The sequence below is a fragment of the Podarcis melisellensis genome (genome assembly GCF_964234715.1).
Source record: "Podarcis melisellensis genome assembly, chromosome: 7".
Lineage (NCBI taxonomy): Eukaryota > Metazoa > Chordata > Lepidosauria > Squamata > Lacertidae > Podarcis > Podarcis melisellensis.
In genome coordinates, this window is record NC_138539.1 from 90,377,863 (window position 1) to 90,405,859 (window position 27,997).

At 42.9% G+C, this 27,997-nt stretch overlaps 2 protein-coding genes across 7 annotated transcripts; one reads left to right on the plus strand and one right to left on the minus strand.

Annotated features, from left to right (window-relative positions):
• Positions 1-887: 887 nt before the first annotated feature.
• CCT5 (chaperonin containing TCP1 subunit 5) lies at positions 888-15,367 on the minus strand. Its single transcript, XM_081917848.1, has 11 exons — positions 15,155-15,367; positions 14,121-14,181; positions 13,866-14,030; positions 10,947-11,145; positions 8,945-9,137; positions 8,366-8,515; positions 6,487-6,606; positions 6,219-6,404; positions 4,599-4,736; positions 1,823-2,003; positions 888-1,142 (listed from the first exon to the last, which is right to left on the minus strand). The coding sequence occupies exons 1-11, from the start codon at positions 15,257-15,259 to the stop codon at positions 1,015-1,017; spliced, it is 1,626 nt and encodes a 541-aa protein (XP_081773974.1). The 5' UTR covers positions 15,260-15,367; the 3' UTR covers positions 888-1,014.
• Positions 15,368-15,900: 533 nt separating this feature from the next.
• Positions 15,901-27,961, plus strand: ATPSCKMT (ATP synthase c subunit lysine N-methyltransferase). 6 transcript variants are annotated; one of them, XM_081917928.1, is made up of 5 exons: positions 15,901-16,000; positions 21,173-21,468; positions 23,508-23,645; positions 26,230-26,280; positions 27,382-27,961. In XM_081917928.1, exons 2-5 carry the CDS (start codon positions 21,184-21,186, stop codon positions 27,580-27,582), a joined length of 675 nt encoding a protein of 224 aa, XP_081774054.1. In that variant the 5' UTR covers positions 15,901-16,000; positions 21,173-21,183; the 3' UTR covers positions 27,583-27,961. The 6 variants fall into 6 exon arrangements, with proteins under 6 accessions (XP_081774054.1, XP_081774055.1, XP_081774051.1 ...); XM_081917929.1 differs by lacking the exon at positions 15,901-16,000 and adding an exon at positions 16,214-16,258; XM_081917925.1 differs by lacking the exon at positions 15,901-16,000 and adding an exon at positions 19,804-20,500.
• Positions 27,962-27,997: the final 36 nt, after the last annotated feature.

Genomic DNA, 27,997 nt, shown 5'->3' on the forward strand with positions numbered 1-27,997 from the left:
AATAGCATCCGTTCACTGTGTAAGCTCATCAGCAACATAAAATAAAAACACTGGAAAAGTTTCCACCCAAACATCCCTGACTTCCAAACAAGCAAGGTACTTCAGGCAAACTGTAACCACATCTAGAAGTTAGAAACAACCTCCTTGGTGAGCCAAACCACCTACCAAAAGAGCCTGCCTTGTCAAGACTGCATTTCAATTTATTAGCCTTCATGCAGTCAGCTATTGGCATGAGATTGCTTCAGCTCTTTTACAGCCTTCCCCGCGTTAAAATTGTAAAAAATGAGAAACAGAGCTGGGTGTAATCGGCACACTATATTTCCCCAAATAACGTTACTCAGCAATTTTATGTTGAGATGTTAAAAACTGAACCCTGCAGCCTAACAACCACTGGCCTAATCAGTGGCCTCCAATCATTACCATTTGTAATGTACAATCTCTTGGTACACCAATAGCCTATCTATAAAGTTATGGTGTCACTAAAATTCTTCCAGCACCAAGCAAAAACAAAGACTGCAAGTATCTGGCAAAAAAGAAAGCATCTGGTTATCAGTGTATTGATGAGACTCTTTTCCAGAACCATAAGCACTCTGTTTTGCTGCTCTTCCAAAACCCACATCATTTTTTATTTCGAGTTCCTCCCAGTTACAATTCCACAAAGCCCACTTTAATACAATCCATGCTAAAATCCAAAAATTAGGGCGACAGTGTTATACAAGTCTAATGTGCTAAATGTACTAATGTACTTTCTATACTAACACCACAAGGAAACGAGAGCAGATTAAAAGCTACAGATAATGTGAACAATTTAACATTTCTATTTCTACAGTATCTTTATATAAGAGGAGCTGGGACCCAGCATAACTTAAGAAAAAGAACAATGAAACTTTTGTACTGACACCACAACAGCTATTTATTGATGTAAATAATATATCAAACAGAAACGGCCTACAAGAAAACACTGGAATTGGGCTGATGGGACCACTGCAATTGAAACATGTCAGGTTTAATTTTTTATTCTTCAGATTCACCAGGCTTGCGAATATCATCAATCTTCAGAATCATTCTAACCATTTGAGTAGCCAGAGAGATCTGCTGCTTCTTGCCAATCAAAGTTTCTATAACATGTTGTTCCTTCATATCTGCCAAGAGAAAGAAAATGTGAATGTACTGCATTCACTTAAAATTATTTAACATTCCCAGCACAATACAAGAACATAGAAAACAGATCTGTTCTATGCATCAGCAAGGAATAGATTTCTATGTATGTTCTTGTTACAACAATTCATTTTATTCAGTGGTAAGAGCAGTAACTAGCAGAACTAGAGTTGCCTGCAGACTCAAGAAACATTTATCTAGCCTGTGCCTTAGGACCAATGGCTGGTACAATCAAGAGTTAGAAGGACCCAAAGGGAAGATCACATTGTATGGGATTATAAGAACCTGGAATAGGCCAAGAGCCCATCCTGGCTAGCTTCTGATTCTCAGGTGGCCAACCAGATGACTATAGAAAGCCCCCAAGCAGCACCTAAGAGCAAGAGCACTCTCCCCGTGTGCGATTTCCAACAGCTGGTGTTCAGAGACAAATGGCCTAAGGCATAGCCCAATTCTCCATGGAATCTCCCCTGGAATGTCAATGGCACAAGAGGAATGCCACTCTATTTCACTATATCCAATTGAAAAGCCCATCTTTTGGAGTGGGTGGCAAGCTCAGAATATTAATGACATTCAGGTGTTTCTAAGAAATTACGTGCAGTAGAATAACCATCGTTACATTCACTGACACTTATCTGAAAATAATGCTGTCACTTGTGGTCCGTACCATTTGTCCCTTTGCGTAAGCAGTCAATACCCAAAGCAGAGTTTTCTTCTTTCACTTGCCGAGCCCGCACTGCAGCCATTGTCTGTATAGGATTCATGCCACTATTCTCAGCAAGTGCCATTGGAATGGCTTCGAGGGCATCAGCAAAAGCCCTCATGGCATATTGCTCCAGTGATGGGCACTAGGAGAACAAGTATCACAGAATAAGAAGTCCGAAAACAGAGCCTGCTTTATGTTTTAATAACTTTACCTGAAAATATATGTTCTTTTTTTAAAAAAAACAACCAAACAGAACACAGGCTGCACAAGACGTTTAGCTACAAGAACCTGCTTATGAGATGTGCCTTTCAATCTTAACTGCCTACTTTATTATATCTTTCTCCACTTAACAGGATTGTAGCTGTAACCATCTTTGCGGAGTGAGGATGACATTGTACAGAGAATTAAGTTTTTCCAGCTGACAAAATATAGCTTCCTTCCCCACCCTCAAAACCAAAGCTACTACATAAAAATCTAAACTTGATATTAATTATTGTATTAACTATTAAGAAATATTGAATATTAATAAGTGGGGAATTCAGATGCTGAACGATACAGAATAAAAGCTTCAAGAGATTCTCTCACTTTTATAAACCTGAATTCTGGTGCATAAACCCAGTCACTATTACCCTGAAAATGCTTGTATTTTTCATGTGACCATGACATTTTTTTTATTTATTAAATTTATATTGACACTCCTCATCTATCACACCATTTTGGCTTTACCTCACCCAACATTTTTATTTTATCTATCCTAAAGTTTAACAGCATGAAGTAAGAGCAAAGTCTAAGGAAGTGCTGCTTCAGTTCTGCATTCCACCCCAAAGAGGAACAACAGAAGCATGAAAGTTATAGACTATATGGGACTGGCAGAGATGACCGGCAGAATCCGAGACCAGGGGAAAGAGAAGGTGGAAGAAGAGTGGAAAAAAATTAAATACTATCTTAAGAAATATTGTAAAATTGTTGAATGTTAAGACGATGTTGATTTTGAAATTAAGGGGTCGCTAGCTGTAATCTTTATGTGAATATGAAAAGTAAGCTTAAAAATCTAATAGAAACTAAGGGAAGGATTTGTTGAAGAGACTTAATTAGAGAATGGAATACAGTAAGGAGAGGTATGAGGAGGTCGGGAAAGTAAGTTTTATGTATATAAGGGAATGAAGTTATACATGTGGGGGTATTTTTGCTTTTTTTGTATGTGTTTTTGTTTTTTGTGATTTTTATGTTTTATAAAATTTGTGAAATTGCCAATAAATATCTTTTTTTTTAAAAAAAAAGGAACAACAGAAGCAGCAGTGCTCCCAGCAGCAGCGACCATCAGCTATACTGCTTATATATGAAGCCTTATAAGTCAGTTAGAAGGAGCAGCTAGGTAAACATGAACAGCTGTGCTGTTAGACGCTGTGATCAGAAAGACATGTACCTGAGCATAACCTGTTGAGCCCCGTTTTATATATTTTTACATTGTATCTTTACTTTATGGGAAACAGGACTGTGGTTGTTTTTTTCTCTTTTCCACCTCCATATTAGCTACATGGACAAAACAAACCACTCAAAACTCACATAGTGAATATAATGTCATGAGGCCATATAATGAATCATATTTGGCTGGGTGATTATGCCAATGAGGACAAGTGAGTTCAATTTATATGAGCAACTCAACAGTTCTGCAAGGAGTACAAATAATAATCCAAGGAGGTGTCTGTATACATGCAGGCTAACACCCCAGCCCAATAAATGTGGAAAACAGATTACTAAGGAAAAAACTAGTATAATTATACTTCAAGAACAGCTCCAAAAACAAAACAAAAGGAAGAAAGGGAAAGCAGCAACTCTCCTCCCCTTAAAAAAAAATAAGATACATGTGGCCCTCCAGAAAGCATTCCCACTGCCATCAAAATGCATCCAGTCCTTTTCCCAATCTGTCAGGTAGCTTAGGATGAGAGGGGGAAATGATGGTCCAAGGCCATCCATTCAAATTCATGACTGAGATGGGATTTAAACTCATTTTTTCCTGGTTCAAGTCTGACACTCCAATATACTACAGTGACTGAATTTTAGAGATGGGCCTAGATGCCAATAATTTGAAGATTTCTTGTGTGGGAGCACGCAAGCATCTATTTTTAGATTTAAAGTGATACTACACATCTGAAGAATATTGCAGTTTTATCAGCCTGAGAACAATTCACCCTTACCAATCCATAAGCATAAAATTGCTTATGGATACAGAAGTGAATAGGGTGCGGCTATTTGAAGGTGCTGGAGGAGACTCTTGAGACTCCCATGGACTGCATGAAGATCAAACCTCTCCATTCTGAAGGAAATCAGCCCTGAGTGCTCACTGGAAGGACATATCCTGAAGCTGAGGCTCCAATACTTTGGCTACCTCATGAGAAGAGAAGACTCCCTGGAAAAGACCCTGATGTTGGGAAAGATGGAGGGCACAAGGAGAAGGGGACGACAGAGGATGAGATGGTTGGACAGTGTTCTCGAAGCTACAAACATGAGTCTGACCAAACTGCGGGAGGCAGTGGAAGACAGGAGTGCCTGGCGTGCTCCGGTCCAGGGGGTCACGAAGAGTCGGACACGACTAAACAACAACAACAAATTTGCAGGTGCTTCACTAGAAACCACAGGTAGAAACAAAATTGGATCTGCAGTGCAGCATCCGTAGTTTTACGAAAGCTTAATGTAAAGTTGGTCAGCATGGCATATCAACTAACTTCTTTTTTACCTTATCTGCTGTTTCACTAACAGCCAGTGCACAGGAGATCTCAGAAGCACCTCCGCCATAAACGATACGGTTGTCACGAACAAGATTCCTGATCACACATAATGCATCATGAAGGGATCGTTTGGCTTCTTCAATGATCTTCAATTAGACAATGCAATTGCAGACACACAAGAAAGGTGAGGCACTTTTCCAATAAACAGAAAATACAACAAGCATACAAAATTTGAACAGCAGATTCCACTAGCAATTTTACTGCTGTCATTTGCCCAGTTTCACTCTTTTTAGTGGCTTAAAATTAAAAAGCACGGCTACCCAAAAATCCTATCAAAACAGTTAGGCTGAAATCCTATTTCCATTTATCAGTTGAGTAAACCCTACTGAATAGAATGAGACTTGCTTTTGAGTAGGACTGCTGTTCTAAAAATCCACACAAGCCCTCCTCCAGCTACTTCTTTCTGTATCAGAAGCTACAGCACACAAAAGCCCTTTCCTGCCTCCCGAGAATTCCTTTTGGACAGCAGTTCTCCTGTCCAACTCAGGATGAGCAAACAACACTACTATTCAGTTTTGATGCTTCTACTGAAGGTCTACAAACTTAATTTCAAAGTGGCAATATTAATTTGATAATCTAGTTTTAGAAGGTTCACTGGTTGAAGACAAAAAGTGGGATAAAAATTATGCTCACAACACAGTGAAACAAATAAAACTCTTTAATTTTAACATGATGTGCATGTGGGAGTAAAACATGTAAAGAGCAGAACAGGTACATTCAAGCAGTAGAAAGGCCTGATGACATTAAGGTAATCACAATTTTGAGGGCGTGCAGGAGGCTGCAGGGGAAAGGCAAGGATGGAGAAGTTCCCTTGAAAAAGTGAAAATCTGCTGTGCAAGCAGAACACAATGTTAATGCAGGCTGTTATGTTTAAACAAACCCTTAAGGTATCCAGAATTAAGAGCCAACTATCCACCCATAGTATATCAAAAGAAAGGGTGACAGCCTTTCCGCTGCTCCTCAACCCACTTTTTGGGGCTGGGGGAAAGCTGGGCTTCCCCCGCCAGCCCCGACAAGCTCTTGAGCAACTTTGGGGTAGCCCGCGAAGCCTCCGCAGGGCAGCGGGATGAAGGCTCCCCCCTGCCCTGCGGAGGCTTCGCGGGCTACCCCAGAAGCCAGAACAGCTAGAGAGAGTGCTGTGCAGCGCTCCCTCTAGCTGTTTTAGCTTCTGCCTTAGTGGCACAAAGCCTCCGCAGGGCAGTGGGGAGTTTTCATCCCGCTGCCCTGGGGAGGCTTCGCACGGCTATCCCTGGCTTTTGCAGGAGGTGGGGGAAGGGACAAAGCAAGGCTCTCTCACTTCCCCAACCTCTCGCATATTTTTTCCCTTGAATCCCCCCCCCCTCAAAAAAAAAGTAGGTGTGCCTTATGGCGTGAAAAATACGGTACTTTTCTTACATCACCTATTTCCAAGGTTAATAAGGGCATACTAATACATACAAATGATTACTACTTGTTCTTGTCACAACTTAGGAATTCCTATTAAGGCAGATCAAAGCAAAACAGTACAAAGATTTTAACAGAAAAAAACAACAACTGCGGACACTATTTGATTAAATTAGCTCACTCACCATTTTATTTCCACCTCTAATGAAGATGGTCACAGCTCTGGAATTTTTGCATTGCTCAATTACAAGCATTTTGTCTTTTGTGGTTCCAAATGAGAGCTCTTTGACAATGCCAGCAAATCCTAGTTTTTCAGGTGTGAGCTCACAAAAACGAGGTACAATGCGGCCTCCAGTTGCAATGGCAATCAACTGAAAGCAATGAGAAAAGCTATGAGTGACAAACCTTAAAGTACACGGGGAAAATAAGGCGTAGCAAGTGACTCATACTTACTTCTATTTCAGGACCACCAACCCAGCGAACGGCAGGTAACTCATTCTGAAGCAGTAAGTGATTGGCCTCATCATCAAATCCCCACTGGCAAATAGCTAGGGTTGCACCAGTGTCTTTGATCTAAAATACATACATACATACATATTTATTCAGTGCTTTTTTTCAAGAAAAATAGTTGCTGGAACTCACCATTAAGTTGTTACAATAAGTAGCCGCATGAATAGGGGCAGCCCTGAACAGATGCCAGTTACATTCACCACCCATGGAGGTGCTAAAAACTATGGCAAGCTGTCTCCCTAGCTGGTTTGGGGGTTGCCCCCGGTTGTGGTGCACATCAAATAAATGTGCAGCTTGGAAGGGCCTTCATGCTAACATTCCTGCAACGGTAGAGGCCTGGCTCGAAAGCTTAAAGCCTACCACTGCTACACAGGAGACGGATGGAAGAAAAGGAAACATGAATTGGTCCTGCGCCATAGTTTGACCAATCACAGCTAGGTGGAGTCATAGATCTCAAAAAAGTGCAGACTCACACATGCTGGTCAGCTTCCGTTTTGACTTGAGATGTTACTTTTGAGCTTCTCAGAAGTACATAAAAGAAAGAAGTGGGCAGGGAAGCACTGGTTCACAATTTTACTCCCAGCTTTAGAAGCATTGAGTGGTATCCAACAAAGCAAAACTCAGAACAGACTCATTGAAAATCAAGAGGCTTAGTCATGAATAGTGAATACAGTACACTGTATTTGTATTGAAGTGTATCTGAAGAAGTGTGCATGCACACGAAAGCTCATACCAAGAACTAACTTAGTTGGTCTTTAAGGTGCTACTGGAAGGATTTTTTTTTTTTTTACTATGGCAGACCAACACGGCTACCTATCTGTATACAGTACACTGGATTCCAACTCTGAGTGCAACTTACATCAGCCTCACTTCTAAATCCTAATCAAGTGCATATCCACTTCAAAGCTACTCCAAGACGATTCTCTGACATCATTAAACTTCTGATTTCATGCAAGATAAACCTTGCTGTAAATAGGAAATTCAGAAATGTTGTTCAATTTCCTTTTAGTATTGCAAGAAGTATAATCTGGGCTAAGTGCATACAGAAATTCTGCAGAAGCGCATTTCCACACACACCTCTCTTTAAACGTTAGAAACTTTAAACATAGATTGCAAAACTATGCTTAGAAGTCTGGAAGATAAGTCTCACAAGCCACAGAGGTGGATAAATAAGCTATCTAGTGGCCAGGGGACAAAGTTTCAGTGTCTTGCATAGCACCTTCCCCTACCCATGATTAGGAATACCAGAATTATGCAAAAACTGCTTTTATATATGGGTTATATTATTTGGCTTCCCTTGATAAAGAATTTGAATAACCTGCATGTGGAATATAAACTTTAGGAGTGGAATATATACAACACTGGTGCTGAAGGAGACTCTTGAGAGTCCCATGGACTCTCCTATCTATTCTTAGGAAATCAGCCCTGAGTGCTCACTGGAAAGACAGATCGTGAAGCTGAGGCTCCAATACTTTGGCCACCTCATGAGAAGAGAAGACACCCTGGAAAAGACCCTGATGTTGGGAAAGATGGAGGGCACAAGGAGAAGGGGACGACAGAGGATGAGATGGTTTGACAGTGTTCTCGAAGCTACCAGCATGAGTTTGACCAAACTGCGGGAGGCAGTGGAAGACGTGCTCTAGTCCATGGGGTCACGAAGACTTGGACACGACTAAACGATAACAACATATACAACACTGAACACAACGGTCACTTTCAGTACTATTTGGCAAGAGTGTTAATTGTCAAATGCAAGTGAAGATTTTTATGACACTTTTCAAAAGCCTTTTAGCATATTAAAACAAATAAGTATCATTCTAACCTGTTTCACCATCTCATCAAACTTCTCCTTCTCGTACTGCTGCAATGCTCTATAGTCTTCCACAGATGTTACATCAAGTTTATGCTTAGTTTTTGGCTTAGGTGGCTCAAATGGGCAAGTCAGTATTGCAATTTTAACATCTTTAAGTTCCTGGGAAAATAAGGGCTAGAGTTAAAGTGGGCAATAGACTTTCAAGTTTTAACGATTAAAAATTAATGGTTTCCTCAAGAACAAACCACCCCAGATAATAATGATAATACAATGGTACCTCTGGTTACAAACTTAATTTGTTCCGGAGGTCCGTTCTTAACCTGAAACCCTTCCTAACCTGAGATACTACTTTAGCTAATGGGGCCTGCCGCCACACGATTTCTGTTCCCATCCTGAGGTAAAGTTCTTAACCCTAGGTACTACTTCCAGGTTAGCGGAGTCTGCAACCCAAAGTGTTTGTAACCCAAAGTACCACTGTAATAATACATTTTGAGTTGATTTTAAAAAACAGCTGGACTTAAGCAGCAATAAGAAAACTCAAGGTTTACAAAGAAAAAATCCCATTATCAAATCAACAAGGTCACTCACTTTAGGCATCTGTGGGTGGCTGAAGTCTTTATCTACTATCACACCTTTTACTAGTTGGGTGTCCTCCAGTCTACCACCGACCTTGCCCTGGACTTTTATCAGCTCAAAATCAACATCTCTGCGCTCCATATCTGCCACAGTTAGCACTGCATTTACAGCTATTTCTGCCATTTGTCTGTGGCAACGATTAATTCTAAAAATGAAAGGAAGTTTCATTATAAAATATTCAGGTAATTAAAAAAAAATCAAAATCAAACATTGTAGACCCGAATGGCTTACTGAAGACTTTGGAGAACTCACAGAATAAATATTAATCTTGAAATATGTTGACACAAGCTCACTTTAAACTTATGATCAAACTGCATATTACGTTAATCACTTTTCCTCAATGCCACCACTTTTATTTTGAAGAAAAATAACTTATCAGCAGAAATCAGTGAGAAGAGAAAATCAAACTGTAGAGGAGGAACCTCAGGTCTGCAAGGTCTTTTTGAGCTAACCACAGCCACCTTTGGCCTGATGTCGTATGATGTCAGACATAGGAAACATCAAGCCACCACTGAAAACTTCAAGCTGCAACTAAAGGATGAAGAATCAGAAGCGCACTCTAAGCGTGTTTCTGATTCTTTCCTTGCAGCCATGTCTTGACTCTGAATTAAAGTTGGGGCTGCAAAGGAACAATATTTTTTTGCAAGTCTGGCTGAACTTAGTGACCTAACATCAGGTGGGTGTCTAACCTGTCAATGCAGGCCATGCCTGACCTAGAGAAATTGCAAGCAGCTGTCTCTGCTTCCTCACTCTTTTCTTTGGGTGACACAACATAGGTGGTTCATCATGGAGGCAGTTACTTCATCTTCTCACTTGTTTACCTTTGCTCTCCCTCTGCATGGAACTCTGGTGGAGAGTGGGCCTGATGAGCCCAAAGCTACCCAATACACCACACAGTAAAAGGACAAAAAAGCAGGTAAGAAGAAGAAGAGTTTGGATTTGATATCCAGCTTTATCACTACCCTAAGGAGTCTCAAAGCTGCTAACAATCTCCTTTACCTTCCTCCCCCACAACAAACACTCTGAGATATGTGAGGCTGAGAGACTTCAGAGAAGTGTGACTAGCCCAAGGTCACCCAGCAGCTGCATGTGGAAGAGCAGGGACGCGAACCTGGTTCACCAGATTACGAGTCCACCGCTCTGGCAGCTGCTCTTCCAAAAAGCAGTAACTACCTACTTTTGCTCACCAAAACAACGAGCACACAAGCAGGTGTAGCCTACCAGATGAAAAGAGCAAATGAGTGATCAGAAGCAGCAGCAACCATCACTTTCCCAGTCCTTGCAGTTGCAAGAAAGCAGCAAGGAACAGCTGCTGCTCCTTCTCACCCACCCTCTTCTATCAATGGGTAGCATTCAGTGGAGGCTTGGGTTCAATTGTCACCACCTGTAGAACACTGGTGAGTGAATTAAGTAACTGCTCCTTTCTTGATTAATCTGGTGCACCACAACTTCCAGAGAGAAGAGTAAGTGAGCAGTCAAACACATTTCTCTTAAGAAAGGGTGAGCAAGAGCAGATAGGTGTGTGGGTGCTGTGTTCATTCTGGTACCTCCTCTGGCTACTCTCAAAGGTGGCAGGGCAGAGGCAGCCTGGGGCATTCCTGCTTCTGTGGCAGTTCACTGTTTGATAATCTTTCCTCACTAGCAACAGTTGAAAATCAGCAGGTTTTCCTTCAAAATAAGGCTGTGTTAAGCACATTGGGCAATAGCCAATGCTAATTATACTCAATAGACCCAATGAAGCATTGTACTTAAATCATTCAAGTCCTTTGATTACAATGAATCTACTCTGTATAATATAATTGGGCTGAATATTACCCATTGCTTTAAAAAACACACCATGTGCTCAATGTAATGCATAAATCAACTCTCAGTAACCATAAGCTCAAACAGAAATTTGCCTGCAGAATTACAATACCTAGGAGTATTAATTTTTTTAAAAGTAGTGTGTACTTACACTTTAGAGCCTAGGGTAGTCTTTGCTGTCTGAATGAGAGGCTCTAGGTTCTCTGGGTCAACAGGAAAACTGTCACTGATCTTGTCCAAGTTCTCAATAGCAATGCGAGCAGCTTGTTCATACCCATCTGCTATTCTGATAGGATGAATACCACGATCCAACAAGTGCTCTGCCTGTTCCAATAGAGCACCTGCAAGAACTGCAGAAGCAAAGTTGTAACAAAAACGTTTTGCCTCTTTAATAGGCATTTTTATTTCCATTATAATTTATTAAATTTCTATACTGCTCTTCATCCGAAGATCAAAAGGAGGTTTACAATATAAAACCACAAAACTACATACCATAATAACAAACAAATAATACCCCCACCACAGTTTAAAAGCCAATACAGTGGTACCTCAGGTTAAGTACTTAATTCGTTCCGGAGGTCCGTTCTTAACCTGGAAAGTTCTTAACCGGAAGCACCACTCTAGCTAGTGGGCCTCCTGCTGCGCCGCCGGAGCAAGATTTCCTGATGCAAAGTTCTTAACCTGAAGCATTATTTCTGGGTTAGTGGAGTCTGTAACCTGAAGCGTATGTAACCCGAGGTACCACTGTACACGGTTTAATTAGCCAAAAGCTTGTGAGGTGAGGAATGTTTTTCCTGGCACCTAAAGATAAGTTCCTGAAACAGACAGCTGTGTGCAAGCAAGTCCATGAAGTCCATTTTTATTAATATACCTGCCAACACACACCAATTAGAATATTTTGAAGAATACCAACTAACTGAAAAACCTAAATCTTCCAGTTTTACAAGAACTTGATACTGTACAATAACTTGGAAATAATTTTACCAGCTACAATCAGATGATCAGGTAAATAGGTATTTATAGGGTTTTGAAGCCAAATAGGGTAGAAGGACTAAAGATGTCCAATTCAAAGTAATTGTTGCCCTAGTCTCATAATTTCCAAAAAACATTTTAATGAGATATTATATAGAATGTGAAACGTAATATCCAAAATAATAGCAAGAGTAAAATATAAAATCAAGGCAGTGTGTCAATATAACACAAATTAACCCATACATAAAATAAACAACTTAAAATATAGCTTTATAAAGCATTATTCCATCAAAAAAATAAGCTCCATCCTACAGAAACAAATTGCTCCCGCTGATACAATTTTGGAGGCAGAGGACTGGCCAGTGCTGCCAATTTGAAGATTAAGATGCTTACATGTTTTCATTTTGAAAATTTGGGAAAAGATCATTGGTCATGGAACACAAAACTTTTGTGTTGCTGAGATTAGACCTACTGAAATGAATGGATTTAAGTTTATCGATTTGTATGGCTCTTCAGTGGTACCTCGGGTTAAGAACTTAATTTGTTCTGGAGATCCGTTCTTAACCTGAAGCACCACTTTAGCTAATGGGGCCTCCTGCTACTGCCGCTGCACAATTTCTGTTCTCATCCTGAAGCAAAGTTCTTAACCTGAGGTACTATTTCTGGTTTAGCGGAGTCTGTAACCTGAAGCATCTGTAACCTGAAGCGCCTGTAACCCGAGGTACCATTGTATTTCAAGTATGACAAAGTTGGACATCACCCAGTGCCAGTTCTGTTTTATAGTACTTAAAGGTAAAGGGACCGCTGACCATTAGGTCCAGTTGTGGCCGACTCTGGGGTTGCAGCGCCCATCTCACTTTATTGGCCAAGGGAGCCGGCGTACAGCTTCCGGGTCATGTGGCCAGCATGACAAAGCCGCTTCTGGTGAACCAGAGCAGTGCACGGAAATGCTGTTTACCTTCCTGCCGGAGCATTACCTATTTATCTAGTTGCACTTTGACGTGCTCTTGAACTGCTAGGTTGGCAGGAGCAGGGACCGAGCAACGGGAGCTCACCCCATCACGGTGATTTGAACCGCCAACCTTCTGATCGGCAAGTCCTAGTCTCTGTGGTTTAACCCACAGCGCCACCCACGTCCCTTTATAGAACTTACTGGACATCAAATAAAACTCATTTTATTTCAAAGTATCCTCTTTCATTCAGGTAGGTAGCTGTGTTGGTCTGACGCAGTCGAAATACATAAAAAAACTGTCCAGTAGCACCTTAGAGACCAACTAAGTTTGTTCTTGGTATAAGCTTTTGTGTGCATGCACACTTCTTCAGATACACTGAAACAGAAGTTATATATAGTGTGTGGGGGGGGGGGGTTCTCAGGAGGGTAGTAGGAGATGGGTGATTGACTCAATGGGTATGAAACTTAGTTGGTCTCTAAGGTGATATCCTCTTATCATGTTAACCTTCGAATTTCATGTACTTAGCAAGTTTCATCATGAGCAGAGATGGTAAAACCACTTTTACCACCTCAAATATTAGTGTGGATAAAAACGGAGTACCACAATTTAAGACCTATCATGCAATTTTACAAACACTGGGAGGAATCCCTATTGAATACACATTCTCTAGTAAATGTGCAAAACTATTTAGTTTAAAGAAACTGATCCAGGTGTACAATCCATGCAGTTACTGCAAATAATGCCATTTTATGCTACTCAACTGGGTTAAAGTTTTATGCACTGGCAAACTGATCAACTGCTATAAGCTGTAGCTTTGACTCTTTTATAAACAAAAACACAATGTGGCAATGTGTATAATTAAATACAGTGGTACCTTGGTTTTCAAACATAATCCATTCTGGAAGACCGTTCCAAGTTCTGAAATGTTCGAAAACCGAAAACTCAATAGCCGACAGCTAGGCCTCAGGATTTTGCACTCAGTGAAAGCCGCAAGGAATGTTAGACTTCCGAGGAGTGTTCAAAAACCGAGGTACCAGTTACATATGATACTTAGTCGTTACTGTCAAACTTAGCATTTTTTATAAGGAACTTGACATCACTTTTAAAGTTACAAAATTTCAACACATAAGATTCAGTAATCTTACCAACAACACCTGTGGTCCCATCCCCAATCTCATCATCCTGAGATTTCGCCAGCTCAACCATAAGTTTAGCAATTTGATGGTCCACATCCATCATATTCAAGATGGTGGCACCATCGTTTGTCACAGTCACATCACCATCCTTGTCAACCATCATTTTATCAAGGCCTGCAGCAAATATTGAAACAAAATGCCAGTATGAATAGAAAAACATTTTAACACAGCAGATTTAAAGGCTTGTAACATAATTATACTTACCATTGGGCCCAAGCGAAGATCTTAGAGTATTGGCTACTGCCTTAGCTGCCAATATGTGAGACTATAAAACACAAGTACAGAACCAGTATTACAAAATCTTGCAAGAACAGAGATGGAGACAGTGCTGCCTCTTTTTAATTTTTTTATATTTCATTAGCTAAATGGAATAGACGTATAACATAAGGGTCACCAAGAAATGTAACCATTCATATAATTCTTTCTGTAATTGAATCGGTACATACAGATGAATTATACAACCTGAATGACTGCATCATTTTTGTGTCTCTAAGAACATGGAGAGTATTTGCTAGGCAGAGGGTTAGCTCCTTTCCTAAACTTTCAAAATGAAAGGAAAGGAGCTCTCTCTCGTTCACCCCCCCCCAAAAGCTTTCAAACGGTTAGTGCAGTGTGACGTCATTCCTGTCCCTCTGGATCGCCAAGGATCCCGATCAATTCTGTCAAACGCTCCAAAGAGAGACGAAAACATAAAGGGACGGGAAGGGGAAAATAAGGTGTAGAACATGGGTAGGCAACCCAAGGCCCGGGGGCCAGATCCGCCCCAATCGCCTTCTAAATCTGGCCCATGGACTGTCGGGGAATCAGTGTGTTTTTACATGAGCAGAATGTGTCCTTTTATTTAAAATGCATCTCTGGGTCATTTGTGGGGCATGGGAATGCAGTCCGGCCCCCCACAAGGTCTGAGGGACGGTGGACCGGCCCGGCGGAAAAAGTCTGCAGACCCCTGGGGTAGAAGGAGGGCCGGGAGCGGGAACAGAGAAGGGGCGGCAGTTGGGGGGAGGGGTCGAACTCCCGAAGGGGGGGCTGAGGGGGGTCGGAGCTCCGCGCAAAGGGGCCGGAGCGAGGCGGCGGCTCCGAGATGCCCCACCAAGGAGCAGCGAGAGCCCAGCGCGCCGCCCTGAGCCCGCCCGGGGAGAGAGGCGGGTAACGGCGGCGTCGGCGCGAGGCGGCTCTTGCAGGACCAGGATCGGCCTTTGAATCCGAGCGCCGGCCTCCCCCGCCCTCCCTCCGCGTACCTTGAGGGCCTCTATGCCGGTGGAGCGGCTTTTCCGCTCCTGGTCCTTGAGGATGAGGAAGGGCCGCCCGTACTCGTCGAAGGCCAGAGTCCCCATGGCCGACATGGCGGCGGGAGGCAGAGAAAGGGACGGAGGACTCGGAGCGGCCGCGTGAGGGAAACGCCAACTCCCGCTGCCGCTCCCGTCTCGCGAGAACCTCCCGACGGACACCTCGCCCAAACAGTTCTGGAAGCGTCTAGGGCAGAGGCGCGAGCGCGCATGCGCTACGGTCACGCCCAACCGTCATAGAGATAGAGGGAGCGCTTACCATCTGAACTTCCGGCTTAAAAGCGAAAGCCTCTCTACGCTACGTGTTTAACCCATCTACGTCGTTTCTTTTGTATACCGCCTTCCTGCGTTGGTCTACGCGAGGCGGTTTACAAAGAAGCGAACCAACATGCGCCACGAAGATTGCAGTTCTTATAACGGACCCGCATGCAATACAAAGAAGTCCCAACAAAAACAAGCCCTTGTCAGCACCTCTTCCATCATCTGAGATGATGGACTCCTGTCTCTGCTGCTGCTGCAGCCGCCGCCTTCTCTCCGGGAGAGGGCGCCAGTCTCAGCTCAACTAAAGCCCTGGATTTCTCCATGTTCTCTGCGGGCAGCTCCCCCTCCCACCTCCAGGGCTTTGCGAGCCTGAAAGCTTTTGTTGTGCCCCTCTGCGGTTTTCCTATCTCTATGCGTCAACCAGCCTAGGCGGGGCGGGGGAGGGAAATCCTGAATTCGGGAGCGGAGGCTGCCCTTTCCCCCTGCGGCCTCGCTTCGAGGAGCAGCCAGGTGGCGGAGGCTCTTCTGCACTCGACGGTATCCTTTGGCTTTGCAGCGCATGCAGGCAAGGAATCCCTTCACTCCGGGGGACGCCCTGTCCCCCCCCCCTTCGGGGGCGCAATGGTGCCGTCTGCCCGGAGTTGGCGCGCTTGGCGCTCTGCGCGGGGCCGGGGAGTCCGGGGAGTTCTGTTTCGGAATGCCGGCACCTCCCTCGTGGCCGTTCTCTGCCTCCCTCTTGTCATTTTGCCCCGCCGCCCTTCTCCCTCTTTCTTCGAATTTGTGGTAAAAGGCCAGGTAAGGTTTGACCTAGATGAAGCCACGGGCCCGACAACAACGGCCCGCTCGTTTATTAATAGTGTGTTTACATGCTGTCTAGTAACAAGCTGCAAGAATGAGTGATTTCCAGTGCAATATGCTACAACTATAAACGAAGTATAAAGAGGAAAATAAAATCGGAATTAAAAAAATCCAACACATGCGACCTCAGGGTTTAGATTTTGAAGTAAAGGGCTTTATCCAATTGGTACTCTGGCAGGCAAGGGTTTTTTTCTCGGAGTTGTCTGCTAATGGAGGGGGAGGGCAAGCAGTTTTTGCCAGTTCCCCCTTGCATCCATCTTAAAACATATTTTGGAGGGTTCCACCAACTGTTCAGAACAGATATTTGGAGTGCAGGGAGGTGACAGGGGGAGAAAGAATTTGCAAAAATTGCTGCCCCTTCCATTAGCAGACACCTCTGCTGAAGCAACAGTGTATGGATAACTACTTGGAAATAAGTTTTATTAATTTTCAATTGCAGAAATCCAGTATAGGCCTTATTACAGTGGAGCCTCGACTTACATAAGCCTCTTCTTGCGGACATTCCAAGTTGCATCCGCAGCAAACCCGGAAGTAAACATCAGGTTTGCTGTGATTCGCGCATGCGCGGAAGTGGCTGCCGCTGAATGCGCACATGCACAAGATGCCTCTTCTAGCCACCCGTTTCGACCAGCGAAAGGAACTCCGGAATGGATTATGTCCATAAGTAGAGGTTCCACTGTATATCAATACCAAATTACAATGCCAATTCAAATACAAATCAATAACATAACCAATTATAAAATTTAAGTGGCCCCCTGCATGCTGTACTTCAAGGTCTACTAATTCTCTTTAATTCTGCTTCCAAACTATTACTCAATCCAATTACAATCCAATCTTGATAAAATCCCTTATATCACAGTTACAATGATTTAACTTCAATTTGTATTAACACATTTAGTAATATATAAGTTCACTAGTGAAGTTATCCTTTCTTCTTCCTGTGTCAGGTATTAATCTTAATCAATTGTTCTTTTATGTCTTTGTAAATATTATGCCCATCTTGGTTATTCCTGGTCTCCGTGCCTTACGGCGCTGTTGACTCGGTTTCACTCTAAAGAGATCTCTCCTCTTTTGTTCTCTAGGCCCTCTGATTGCAGCCTTAAAATTCCATTGCCATTACCTTCAGTCCTGGGGGGGGGGGGATTTCCCTGGCGCCCTGCCAAAGCCTTGGCAAGCCTCCAAGCTCTCCCTTCTCTGTCCAACTGAAGAAATTAGCTAAAATTACTCGTAGAAGAGTGATCTGGTGCCCCGCCAAAACCTTGGCAAGTCCTCAAAGTCCAATCCGTCCTCCCCTCAATCAGGGGAAAAATAAGAATTAACTCAGTAGATTCTCAGTCTTTTTAAAAATACTGGTATTCCATACTGTTATGTTTCCCTCACACAGTTCCATTTGTCATTGTAATCCATATCTATACTCCTGTCTCCCTTCATCTTCACTTGCTATATGAAAAAAGAATTGGGGGGGCTTTCTTGGGGGCGTTGCTGAGTCTTTTATGTAACAAAGTATTTATAACGGAGCCATTGGCTCCCCTCTGCAACACATACTGTTTTTTAGATCGAATGAAGTCATCATTCGAATTTAAATCTGTACGACCTTGTAGCTACAGTCATACCTTATGTTACGTCCGCTTAATGTTACGTTCTTTCAGGTTACGTCCTGCGGCGACCTGGAAGTACCGGAAAGGGTTACTTCCAGGTTTCGCCGCATGCGCAGAAGCGCAAAATGATGTCATGCACAGAAGCGGCGAATCGCAACCCGCGTGTGCGCAGACACGCCACTGTGGGTTGCACTCTTTTCATGTTGCGAACGGGCCTCCGGAACGGATCCTGTTCACAACCAGAGGTACCACTGTATCTCAATTCAGCAATCCTTAATCTTGTCCCATCATTACCAGCACACATCTGTGCATTAATCTGTGCATTAATCCTAATTAAATTCTTAATGAACAGAAGAACTGCTCCTTCTTAATGGCGCTGTTGGAGGATTACCAACAGGTGAAGTGCTTTTTCATTCAGCGCCTCCCTGCCTCCCACATTCCATGTCAGAGCGAAAGCCAGGTACCGAGATGATCTGCGAGTGAAACTCCCCCCAGGGTTGGGGGAGTTTACAAAGATAATTACCTTTAGTCATCTTTGTTTATTCCTTCGCCACCAATCTCCCATTGTTGTGGGAGCTGCACCATTGCGGCAACTGGAACCGGAAGCTGCAATAACTACTTGGATTCTTGAGAGTTTAAAAAGCCCAGGAAAAGAAAAACATTTTGCCTGATACTGAAAAGTGTACCCCCCCCCCCAAAAAAAGAGATACCCATTCCCTGATGGAAGATAATCTCAGTGTCTGGCTTGGGACATATGGGAGGAGACAGTCCCAGGCTGTTTAGGACATTAGAAGTCAGCATCAACACCTGGAACTGAGTCTGGAAACAGACTGGAAGCCAATGCAGATGACAGCACTATTATAATATGATAAGGACGCGGGTGGCACTGTGGGCTAAACCGCTGAGTCTGAGCTCCCGTTGCTCTGTCCCAGCTCCTGCCAACCTAGCAGTTCGAAAGCATGCCAGTGCAACTAGATAAATAGGTACCGCTGTGGCAGGAAGGTAAATGGTGTTTCTGTGCACTCTGGCTTCCATCACAGTGTCCTGTTGCGCCAGAAGCAGTTTAGTCCTGCTGGCCACATGACCCAGAAATCTGTTTGTGGACAAACGCCAGCTCCCTCGGCCTGAAAGCGAGATGAGCACTGCAATCCCATAGTCACCTTTGACCAGACTTAACCGCCCAGGGGTCCTTTACCTTTAGCTAATATGGTTAGGTGGGCCAGCCCCAGTTAACAGTCTTACAACCCTATTCTGGACAAGCTGAAGTTTGTGGCCTGTTTTCAAAGGCAGAACCACAAATGCTGCACTGAATTTGTCCAAAGGGTAGATTACCAGAATGTGGATAACCAATCCAGATAAATCCATGTAGATAGGATTGCAGTTGGCAAATCAGCAAAAGCTGATAAAAGGTATTCCAGGCCAGGCTTAGGTGTTTTTGACTTCCAATACAGTGGTACCTTGGGTTAAGTACTTAATTCGTTCCGGAGGTCCGTTCTTAACCTGAAACTCTTAACCTGAAGCACCACTTTAGCTAATGGGGCCTCCCGCTGCTGCCATGCCACCGGAGCACGATTTCTGTTCTCATCCTGAAGCAAAGTTCTTAACCTGAAGCACTATTTCTGGTTACAGATAGGTAGCCGTGTTGGTCTGCCATAGTCAAAACAAAAAAAATTCCTTCCAGTAGCACCTTAAAGACCAACTAAGTTAGTTCTTGGTATGAGCTTTCGTGTGCATGCACACTTCTTCAGATACACGGTGTGTATACACGGAGTGTATCTGAAGAAGTGTGCATGCACACGAAAGCTCATACCAAGAACTAACTTAGTTGGTCTTTAAGGTGCTACTGGTAGGAATTTTTTTTGTTTTCACTATTTCTGGGTTAGCGGAGTCTGTAACCTGAAGCGTATGTAACCTGAAGTACCACTATATTACATTCTATCATCTTGCCGCATAGCTCTTTGTGGCCATTGTTTCCCCCCTGTTTTGTTACTATAAAGGTTCTTTCATATGCCATACAGTGCACATCATGAATATTCACAGCCCAATCCTATGTAAAATGGGGGATAACAAGGGCTGTTGGAATCAGCAGGCCTAACTCTCCATAGGGTAGAGCAGATGGCCTTCAATAAATGTCTCTGGTCTACATAATGTGGCTTGTGGCATATTCTGCAGCGTGTGGGGCTTACAGATGAGTAGGCCTGCACAGGGTTAGACTGCTCATTTTGTTGCCGAACTTGCAGTGAAATGAGCAGCCTAATCCTATGCATGCTTCTCACATGTAAATCCTACTCAGATCAGTTGGACCTGCTTCTGAATAAACAAGCTTAGGATCAGGCTGAGTGTTTCTGAATTCTCAGTGATTCTGATAATGCATTCAAAAGGAGTATATTTGCATAGTGAGCTTATATATCATATGGTGTTTTCCAGATTCCCCCCCCCCATTGCAAATAGAATCCAATTTACGAAGGAACATTAACATTTCAAGTGTTAGAACACCAATGAACGTTACAGTAGAAATGCCAAAGGAAATATTTCTGATGAGAGATCATCCTTCATTATTCAGATCCTGTGAGACTGGGTAGTATGTATTAATACTAGATTGTGTATGTATATTTTGTACTGTTTAAATGAGAACAGAACTGAGGCATAATTCAGTTTCTCTCATAATTCATTTTTGTTAATACAATTTGAGGCAGTGTTGACAAGAGGCACAGTCCAGAAAGGAAATTGATGTTTTAAATTAGAAAGCAGAGGCATGATATTCCCAAAGCCAGGAATTTTTAAATCCTGCTGCTGTGAATGCAAGAGATTTAAACATGAACTTCATGTATAATTAACTAATGAAATTTGCTGCTACAAGATGTGGCAGCCCATCGCTCAGACAGCTTTAAAAGGGAATTAGATAAAATTGTGAATGGTAAATTTATCTAATTCTTAATGGACCCTCCTTGTTCAGAGTCTGGATACCTTTGAATGTCAGTTTGTTGTTGTTAAGTTAATTAGTCATGTCCGACTCTTCGTGACCCCATGGACTAGAATGCCCATTAGTGAGGGACAAACAGCAGGAGGGGGGCTGTTGCCATTATGCCTTCTCAAATATATCTGAATTGTCTGTGCTGGAAACAAGATGTAAGATTGGACAGCCTGATCCAGCAGGGCTCTTTCTCAATTAATATCTCCTGTTGAAATTGGGGTGTAAGAATATAAGCTTAATAGACATTCTCTTGTATAATAAATGCTTTCCCTTTTCTAGGTATTTTTGGTATGCCGGAAAAACCTTCTGGAGGCAACACAGCACAAGACATGATGCCGTTGATGACCTCTGATGAGGGCCCTAAACAAAGGAACTGGGGCTTACTGGTCACCGGCGTTATTGGTGGGACATTAGTGGCCCTGTACTCTGTTGCCACGCCATTTATTGCCCCTGCGCTGAGGAGCCATTGCCTGCCATATGTCCCTGCAACTTCAAAGCAGGTTGAAAATGTCCTGAGGATGCTGAGGGGCAGAAATGGACCCCTGGTTGATATTGGTAGTGGTGATGGGCGCATTGTGAGTCAAAGTCAGGTTTTGTTCTTGTTGGAGCCATGCTAGTGCATGTCGACCTTTGTGGCACTGTGCTCAAAGTGTATGTAGCTTTCATACACGCCTAGGACTGGATGAGACGTAGGAACACATGAAGCTGCTTTGACGGATCCATTGGCGCATGCAGTCCAGTCTTTTTGGTCTCACTGGCAGCAGCTCCCAGGCAGAGGTTTCTTTCCCAGTCCTGCTACCTAAATCTTTTAATTGGAGATGTTTCCAGTTGACTTGCCAATCATGAGCATTGCATTTGAACTATAAAGCACAAGAGTGGAGCTGCCAGCTGCCGTCCAGTCTCCCCTGCCACACACACATGGGCACTTTAAAATCTGCTGCTAAGTCGACTTTTCCTGCCCTGGACTTTTCCTGCCCTGTCCACCATCCCAGGCATTTTGCACACTCCTTGCTGCTCTGGCAGTTGGGACTCCACGTCCTAGGACAAAAGTAAAACCCCAAATTAACAATCTCAGAAAATTAGAATATTGTGAAAAGGTGAAGTAGCTATTCAATCCATAACACCTGCAATGGGTTCCTGAGCCTTTAAATGATCTCTCAGTCTGGTTCAGTAAGAAGCACAATCATGGGGAAGGCTGCTGCCCTGACAGTTGTGCAGAAAGCCATCACTGAGACCCTCCATAAGGAGGGAAAGCCTCAAAAGGTAATTGCAGAAGAAGTTGGATGTATCAAAGCACATTAATGGAAAGTTTTTTGGAAGGGAAAAGTGTGGAAGAAAAAGGTGCACAAGCAGCAGGAATGACCGCAGCCTGGAGAGGATTGACAGAAAAAGACCACTCAAACGTATTGGGGACTTTCACAAGGACTGGACTGAGGGAGTTAGTGCATCAGGAGCCACCACACAGAGATGGATCATGGAGATGGCTTCAAATGTTGTATTCCTCTTGTCAAGCTACTCCTGAACAAGAAACAACGTCAGAAGCGTCTTACCTGGGCTAAAGAAAAAAAGAACTGGTCTGTTGCTCAGTGGTCCCAAGTCCTGTTTTCTGATGTGAGCAACTTTTGCATCTCATTTGGAAACCAAGGACCAGGAGTCTGGAGGAAGAATGGGGAGGCACACAATGCCAGATGCTTGAAGAGCAGTGTGAAGTTTCCACAGTCTGTGTTGATTTGGGGAGCCATGTCATCAGCTGGTCTGGTCCAGGGTCAACACAGCCGTCTACCGGGAGATTTTGGAGCACTTCATGCTTCCTTCTGCAGATGAGCTTTATGGGGATGCTGATTTAATTTTCCAGCAGGGCTTTGTCACTGCCCACACTGCCAAAAGTACCAAAACCTGGTTCAGTGCTCATGGAATTACTGTGCTTGATTGGCCAGCAAACTCGTCTGACCTGTATCCCATAGAGAATCTATGGGGCATTGTCAAGAGAAAGATGAGAGACATGAGACCGAGCAATGCAGAAGAGCTGAAGGCTGCTATTGAAGCTTCCTGGTCTTCCATAACACCTCAGCAGTGCCACAGGCTGATAGCATCCATGCCACGCCGCATAGAGGCAGTAATTGATGCAAAAGGGGCCCAAACCAAGTACTGAGTACATATGCATGCTTCTACTTCTCAGAGGTCCAATATTGCTCTATTTTGCAATCCTTGTTTTGCTGATTTCATTTAATACTCTAATTTTCTGAGATTGTTAATCTGGGGTTTTCATCAGCTTTACGCCATAATCATCACAATTATAACAAATAAAGGCTTGACATATCTCACTTTGCATGTCATGAGTCTATTTCATATATTAGTTTCATCTTTTAAGTTGAATATCTGAAATAAATGAACTTTTCCACGATATTCTAATTTTTCATGTTTCACCTGTACATGCAATAAAAATTAAATCCCATTGAACTCTGTATACAATGCTATACATGCCTAAGATCCTGGTGTATGTTTGCCTTATTTAAATTATTTCTGTATTTTCACAGAATACCAAGTTCTAATATTTGGTGTCCCAAGGAATCTGTTTATTTTACTGAACAAAGACTGATTTATCTTTTTGCAGGTAATAGCAGCTGCAAAAGTTGGATTCAAAGCTGTTGGTTATGAATTAAATCCTTGGCTCGTGTGGTATTCCAGGTACTGTGCCTGGAGAGAAGGAGTTCATCAGGATACCAAATTTTACATTTCAGACTTATGGAAGGTACGAGAACATTTACAACTATCAGCGATGCTAGTAAAATGGTCAGTTGCAATATTGAATATGGCTTTTAACTTTTTAAAAAATGCTGCATACTAATATTGAAATTCCAATGGGAAATAAGAATTGGAGCACACATTTTAAATTAAATTAAAACCAGAGGCAAAATGGCAATTCTCCTTTCCCCCTTTCTTCAACCTTTTTGTTTGTGTCTGTCTTTGGGCCAAACTAGAGGCCGGGTAGCCCACCCATTAGGCAAGGTGAGGCGACCATCTTGGGCGGCAAGATCCTCAGGAGCAGCAGATCTGGTCTCCAAGGGAGGCATCACCTGCTGCATCCTCCTCCTCGGATGCCAAATCTGCCCCCTCCTTTTCAGCCCCCTCCTCAGTGCCACCTCCACAGCGGCCTTTTGGCAAATAGGCTGCGGATCTCCTGCTACGCCTAGGGAGGAAGTGGCGGGGGCTGCCTTCTAGGGTCTTCTCAACTCTGCACCTGCACAGCGTGATTCAGAGTGGGGCCCTTTCCCCCTGGCCTTTGATTCCCACTCAACCATCAGATCAGGTAAATTTGATTCTCCCCTCCTTGTTCCTGATGTAGGTCTTCACTCGCCCCTTCTTCCCTGATGGTGAAGGGGGCACTCTCTTGTGGTTTGCCTCAGGCACCCAAATGTGCCGGCCCTGACTAGAGGTCATAAGAGCAGGTGGGTCTTTAGGTCTGCCACCTCCCAACACCTGTCACAATCTGAATTTGCAGGCTGGGGTGGTTGCACTGTGCTGCTCTTTAGATAGGACACATAGAAGACTGGGTTTCTCTCTGGCTTTATCTATGTACAAGCCCACATTCATTCAGTGCAAAGTCGTGTTGCTTTTCCTTTTGTAATGTCTATAAAAGACATCCTTTACTCTCCTTTAACGCAATTAAACCTCTCTCTCTCCTATAACTCTTTCAACACTCTCTGCTTGGTGTCTTCTCTCTTTCCTCTGTCTTGAATTCAACTTGCCTAATCTATTTTGCTCATCTTTAATGGTCACAGGACTCCTTTTTTCTGTTCTCCTTGTATTCTGTAATCTTGTTTTGTTGTCCTTTTGAAGCCCAAATGGCAAAAAGTCCTGTTTCTCTGGCTAAAAGTTATTATCTGAGCTGTGGGAACTGGAAGTTTTTGAATGCTGTTCTCTTTTGTGTTTGTAACACTGGGATTTCATGGTGTTGTCTTGCTATTTTATTTATTGTAGGCCACTTTGAGCTTTTGAGGAAAACAGCTAACAACCATTTCAAAGGAATTAAATTAATTTCCACTACTGAACCTCACCATTTCTTCCTTGCTGCTCCCAGTTGTTTGAATTCTTTATCTCCTGGTTTTCATCTGACTCTTTTCATTGCTGTATTTAAATTAATTGGCCATCCCCAACCCAGAACCCACAAGTTGTTTTGGAATACAAGTTCCATCAGTGAATAAGCAGGCTATCTTTTCACTGTTAATCTGATATGTTCTCATGAGAGTTAGTTTTTAGATGGCTGTGACTTTAAAAGAAACAGGAGCTTTTCAGAGGGTGGTAGACTAAGCAGTTCCTCTCATATAATATAATTATGTTTGAAATTCATGAAAATATAATGAAAGAGAAACATAATAAGACTGGAACAGGAATCTTTAATATTGGACCAGCCTACCAAATTATTTATCTCTCTTCTTGCCAGGACTGGTCGTTGTCCTCTTCAGATCACCACACAAACGCTTCTTGTTCTTTTATAAAACTTTTTATTGCGTATTAACAAAACAATCTTATAAATGGTTCTTAACTCTTCTTCCTCAGAGTCACTTCTTTCAGATCCCTTCTGAGCTCTGCTTCTCCGTGACCAGCCACCCTCAAAATGGCGAAGGCGCCCTTCCCTTCGCTTTCCCCTCTTTTTCCTACCCTCCTGGCTAGAGCTGGCCTGTATCTCCCCTCCTCCCAATCTGAGCTAGAACTGAACCCTTGCCTTTCCTGGGAACAGCCGGTCCCTCCCTGGTGTTCCTCTTGCTCCCTTCTATTAGATTCACTGCTCTCCTTCCCCCCTTGGGGAATGCTTTCTCCCTCTGGGAAACTGGAATCTTCTAACTCTTCCCTGACACTTCTTAAGAAACCTTAACCTAGAAAGTTTTTTCTTGAGTGTAATATGATCAGTATCCCAGCTTAGAGACCAATCTAGGCTTCTTCCAATGGAAGTAAAGCCTAGGAAGAACACACAAAATGAATTGTTTAGAAGATAAGTTTAGAAAATGAGACTTTCATTTGCTTATGCAGCAGAAATTCAGATAGGTGTTTTTTAGTGGCAGGCAAGTCAAAGTAGCAAAACTCAGCACCAGTTTCCTTCTGTCGTCCATATGTGGAAGCGGAGCAGGGATCTCCACTGCAGTGCATTGCTGCCATTAGGCAGCTGGAGCAAAATGTTGAATTTAACTTAAATACAGATTTTCTGATTCTTAGAGTGTAAAGGAAAGAACTAGATGTACTTTTTCATCACGTTACACACACATGGTCTGTACTAAGTAGACAGACAAACAGAATTTTTAGAGGATGAATATTTATGACTACCTTTTTTTTAATAGGTCAGTTTTTCCCAGTACACAAATGTTGTTATATTTGGAGTACCTCAAATGGTAAGTTTCTGTTATTGAATCATAAAGTTATCTACAATGTTGGTATATAGAAATCAAGTAGAACCTTTTTAATGATTGGTAGGACAGAATCCTTGTTTTATGTTTGGGAGGGTGGGGAGTAGAAACAGCTTATTAGAAAAGCTAACCAATAAACTGAAACTGACACGGGGACAAATAAAAGAGGACGTCTTCGCTCCAGTATGGCTCCCCTTTATCACATACACAGCCCAACAAGACAACGACAAGAACCCGCCAACAGCATACAAATCAATCTGGCTTCCTTGACCCAACAAGTTCCCCTCTCCTCACAAAGGCAAACAAATCCCATCACAGGCAACCACAGACAGACAACCACTCCTTGGGCCCCCAGCCTCTCACTACCAAGGAAACGTGACCAGCGAATAGACACAAAACCCCACATGTACACTGCAAAAAAAATATGTCACCCCCTCCTCTTCCCTCCTCTTCTTCCTGACCTTATACTGTACTCAACACTAATGTCTCATAACAAATGTAACTGATCAGTAGAAAAGACTACAACTTGAAAAAGGAGACAAGGCATGTCCTTTTGTAAAGCATGAAAATCTTTAATAATAAAAATTTAAAAAGGGGTAGAAACTGCTGCTAAAATGTGAAACTCTCCAGAAGTCTCCCCACAACCATTCAAGTGCATAGAGCCTTCCTTCCTCTACAGAGTGTTTATCGCAGGCTGCGTCTGCTGTGTCTTCTGCTCATTTGCTATCAACATTTCTGTATAGCCAGTGTCTTATTCCACACTCAGCAAACCTCTTCTAATTCTTGCATCCCTCTTCCAGCCCACTGAAGTCTTCCACGGTGATTCTAAAGTTCTGCCGAAGTCTTCTGACATTTAGTCCTCACTTGATTTTATAATTTCATACATTGTTTGACATGCATGTTCCACAGTAGGTCGTCCCTTGCCTAACTTCGAAATGAATTGGCAGTTCCTGGATGTTCTCTGTCAAGCACTGGAAAGCTAATGTTTTATATGCCCTGTTAGTTATTCGTGTACATATCCTAGTGCTGAACATCATGTCCTCCCCACCGTCTGAAGGGGTTTTGTGTGGTCTTGTTCCTTCACAGATGCTGCAACTAGAGAAGAAGCTTGGAGAAGAGCTGGCGTCAGATGCCAGGGTCATTGCCTGCCGCTTTCCTTTCCCCCACTGGAGACCAAAGCACAGCTTTGGAGAGGGCATTGATGCTGTGTGGGCATATGATTCAGAATCCTTTGGAATGAAAGAAGAAAATGATTTGATTAAGACTAAGTGCATTCTTTCCAATTAGTTTAAATTCCAGAAGTATTGCACTGGTGCCTTTAAACGGTGAATGTGGGCATCTTATAGATAGTATTGTGTCTCTTAGGCAGGTGGGAGAATATTTCGGTAGTGGAAGCACCAAATGCTTCCTGAATATTTCCTGTATCTTGCCAAGGAGGGCTTCAGCCATGAAAAATACTTGTACAATTCCCCCCCACCCTAGTCATGGTTAGGTGGGATATAGCTTTAATTTAAAAAGTATGACAGAATTATGACTTACCAATTCTTAAAAATGCACTGGTAAAATGTGTCCTCAGTTATATGTGTATTTCACTCTAATGCATAATCAATTGTAATATCTAACAAGGTTTTATTAAAAATTGGGCTGTCTGATACAGCTAACTTTCCTTTGAGTATTCTTTGTGCTTTACGATTAGATGAAG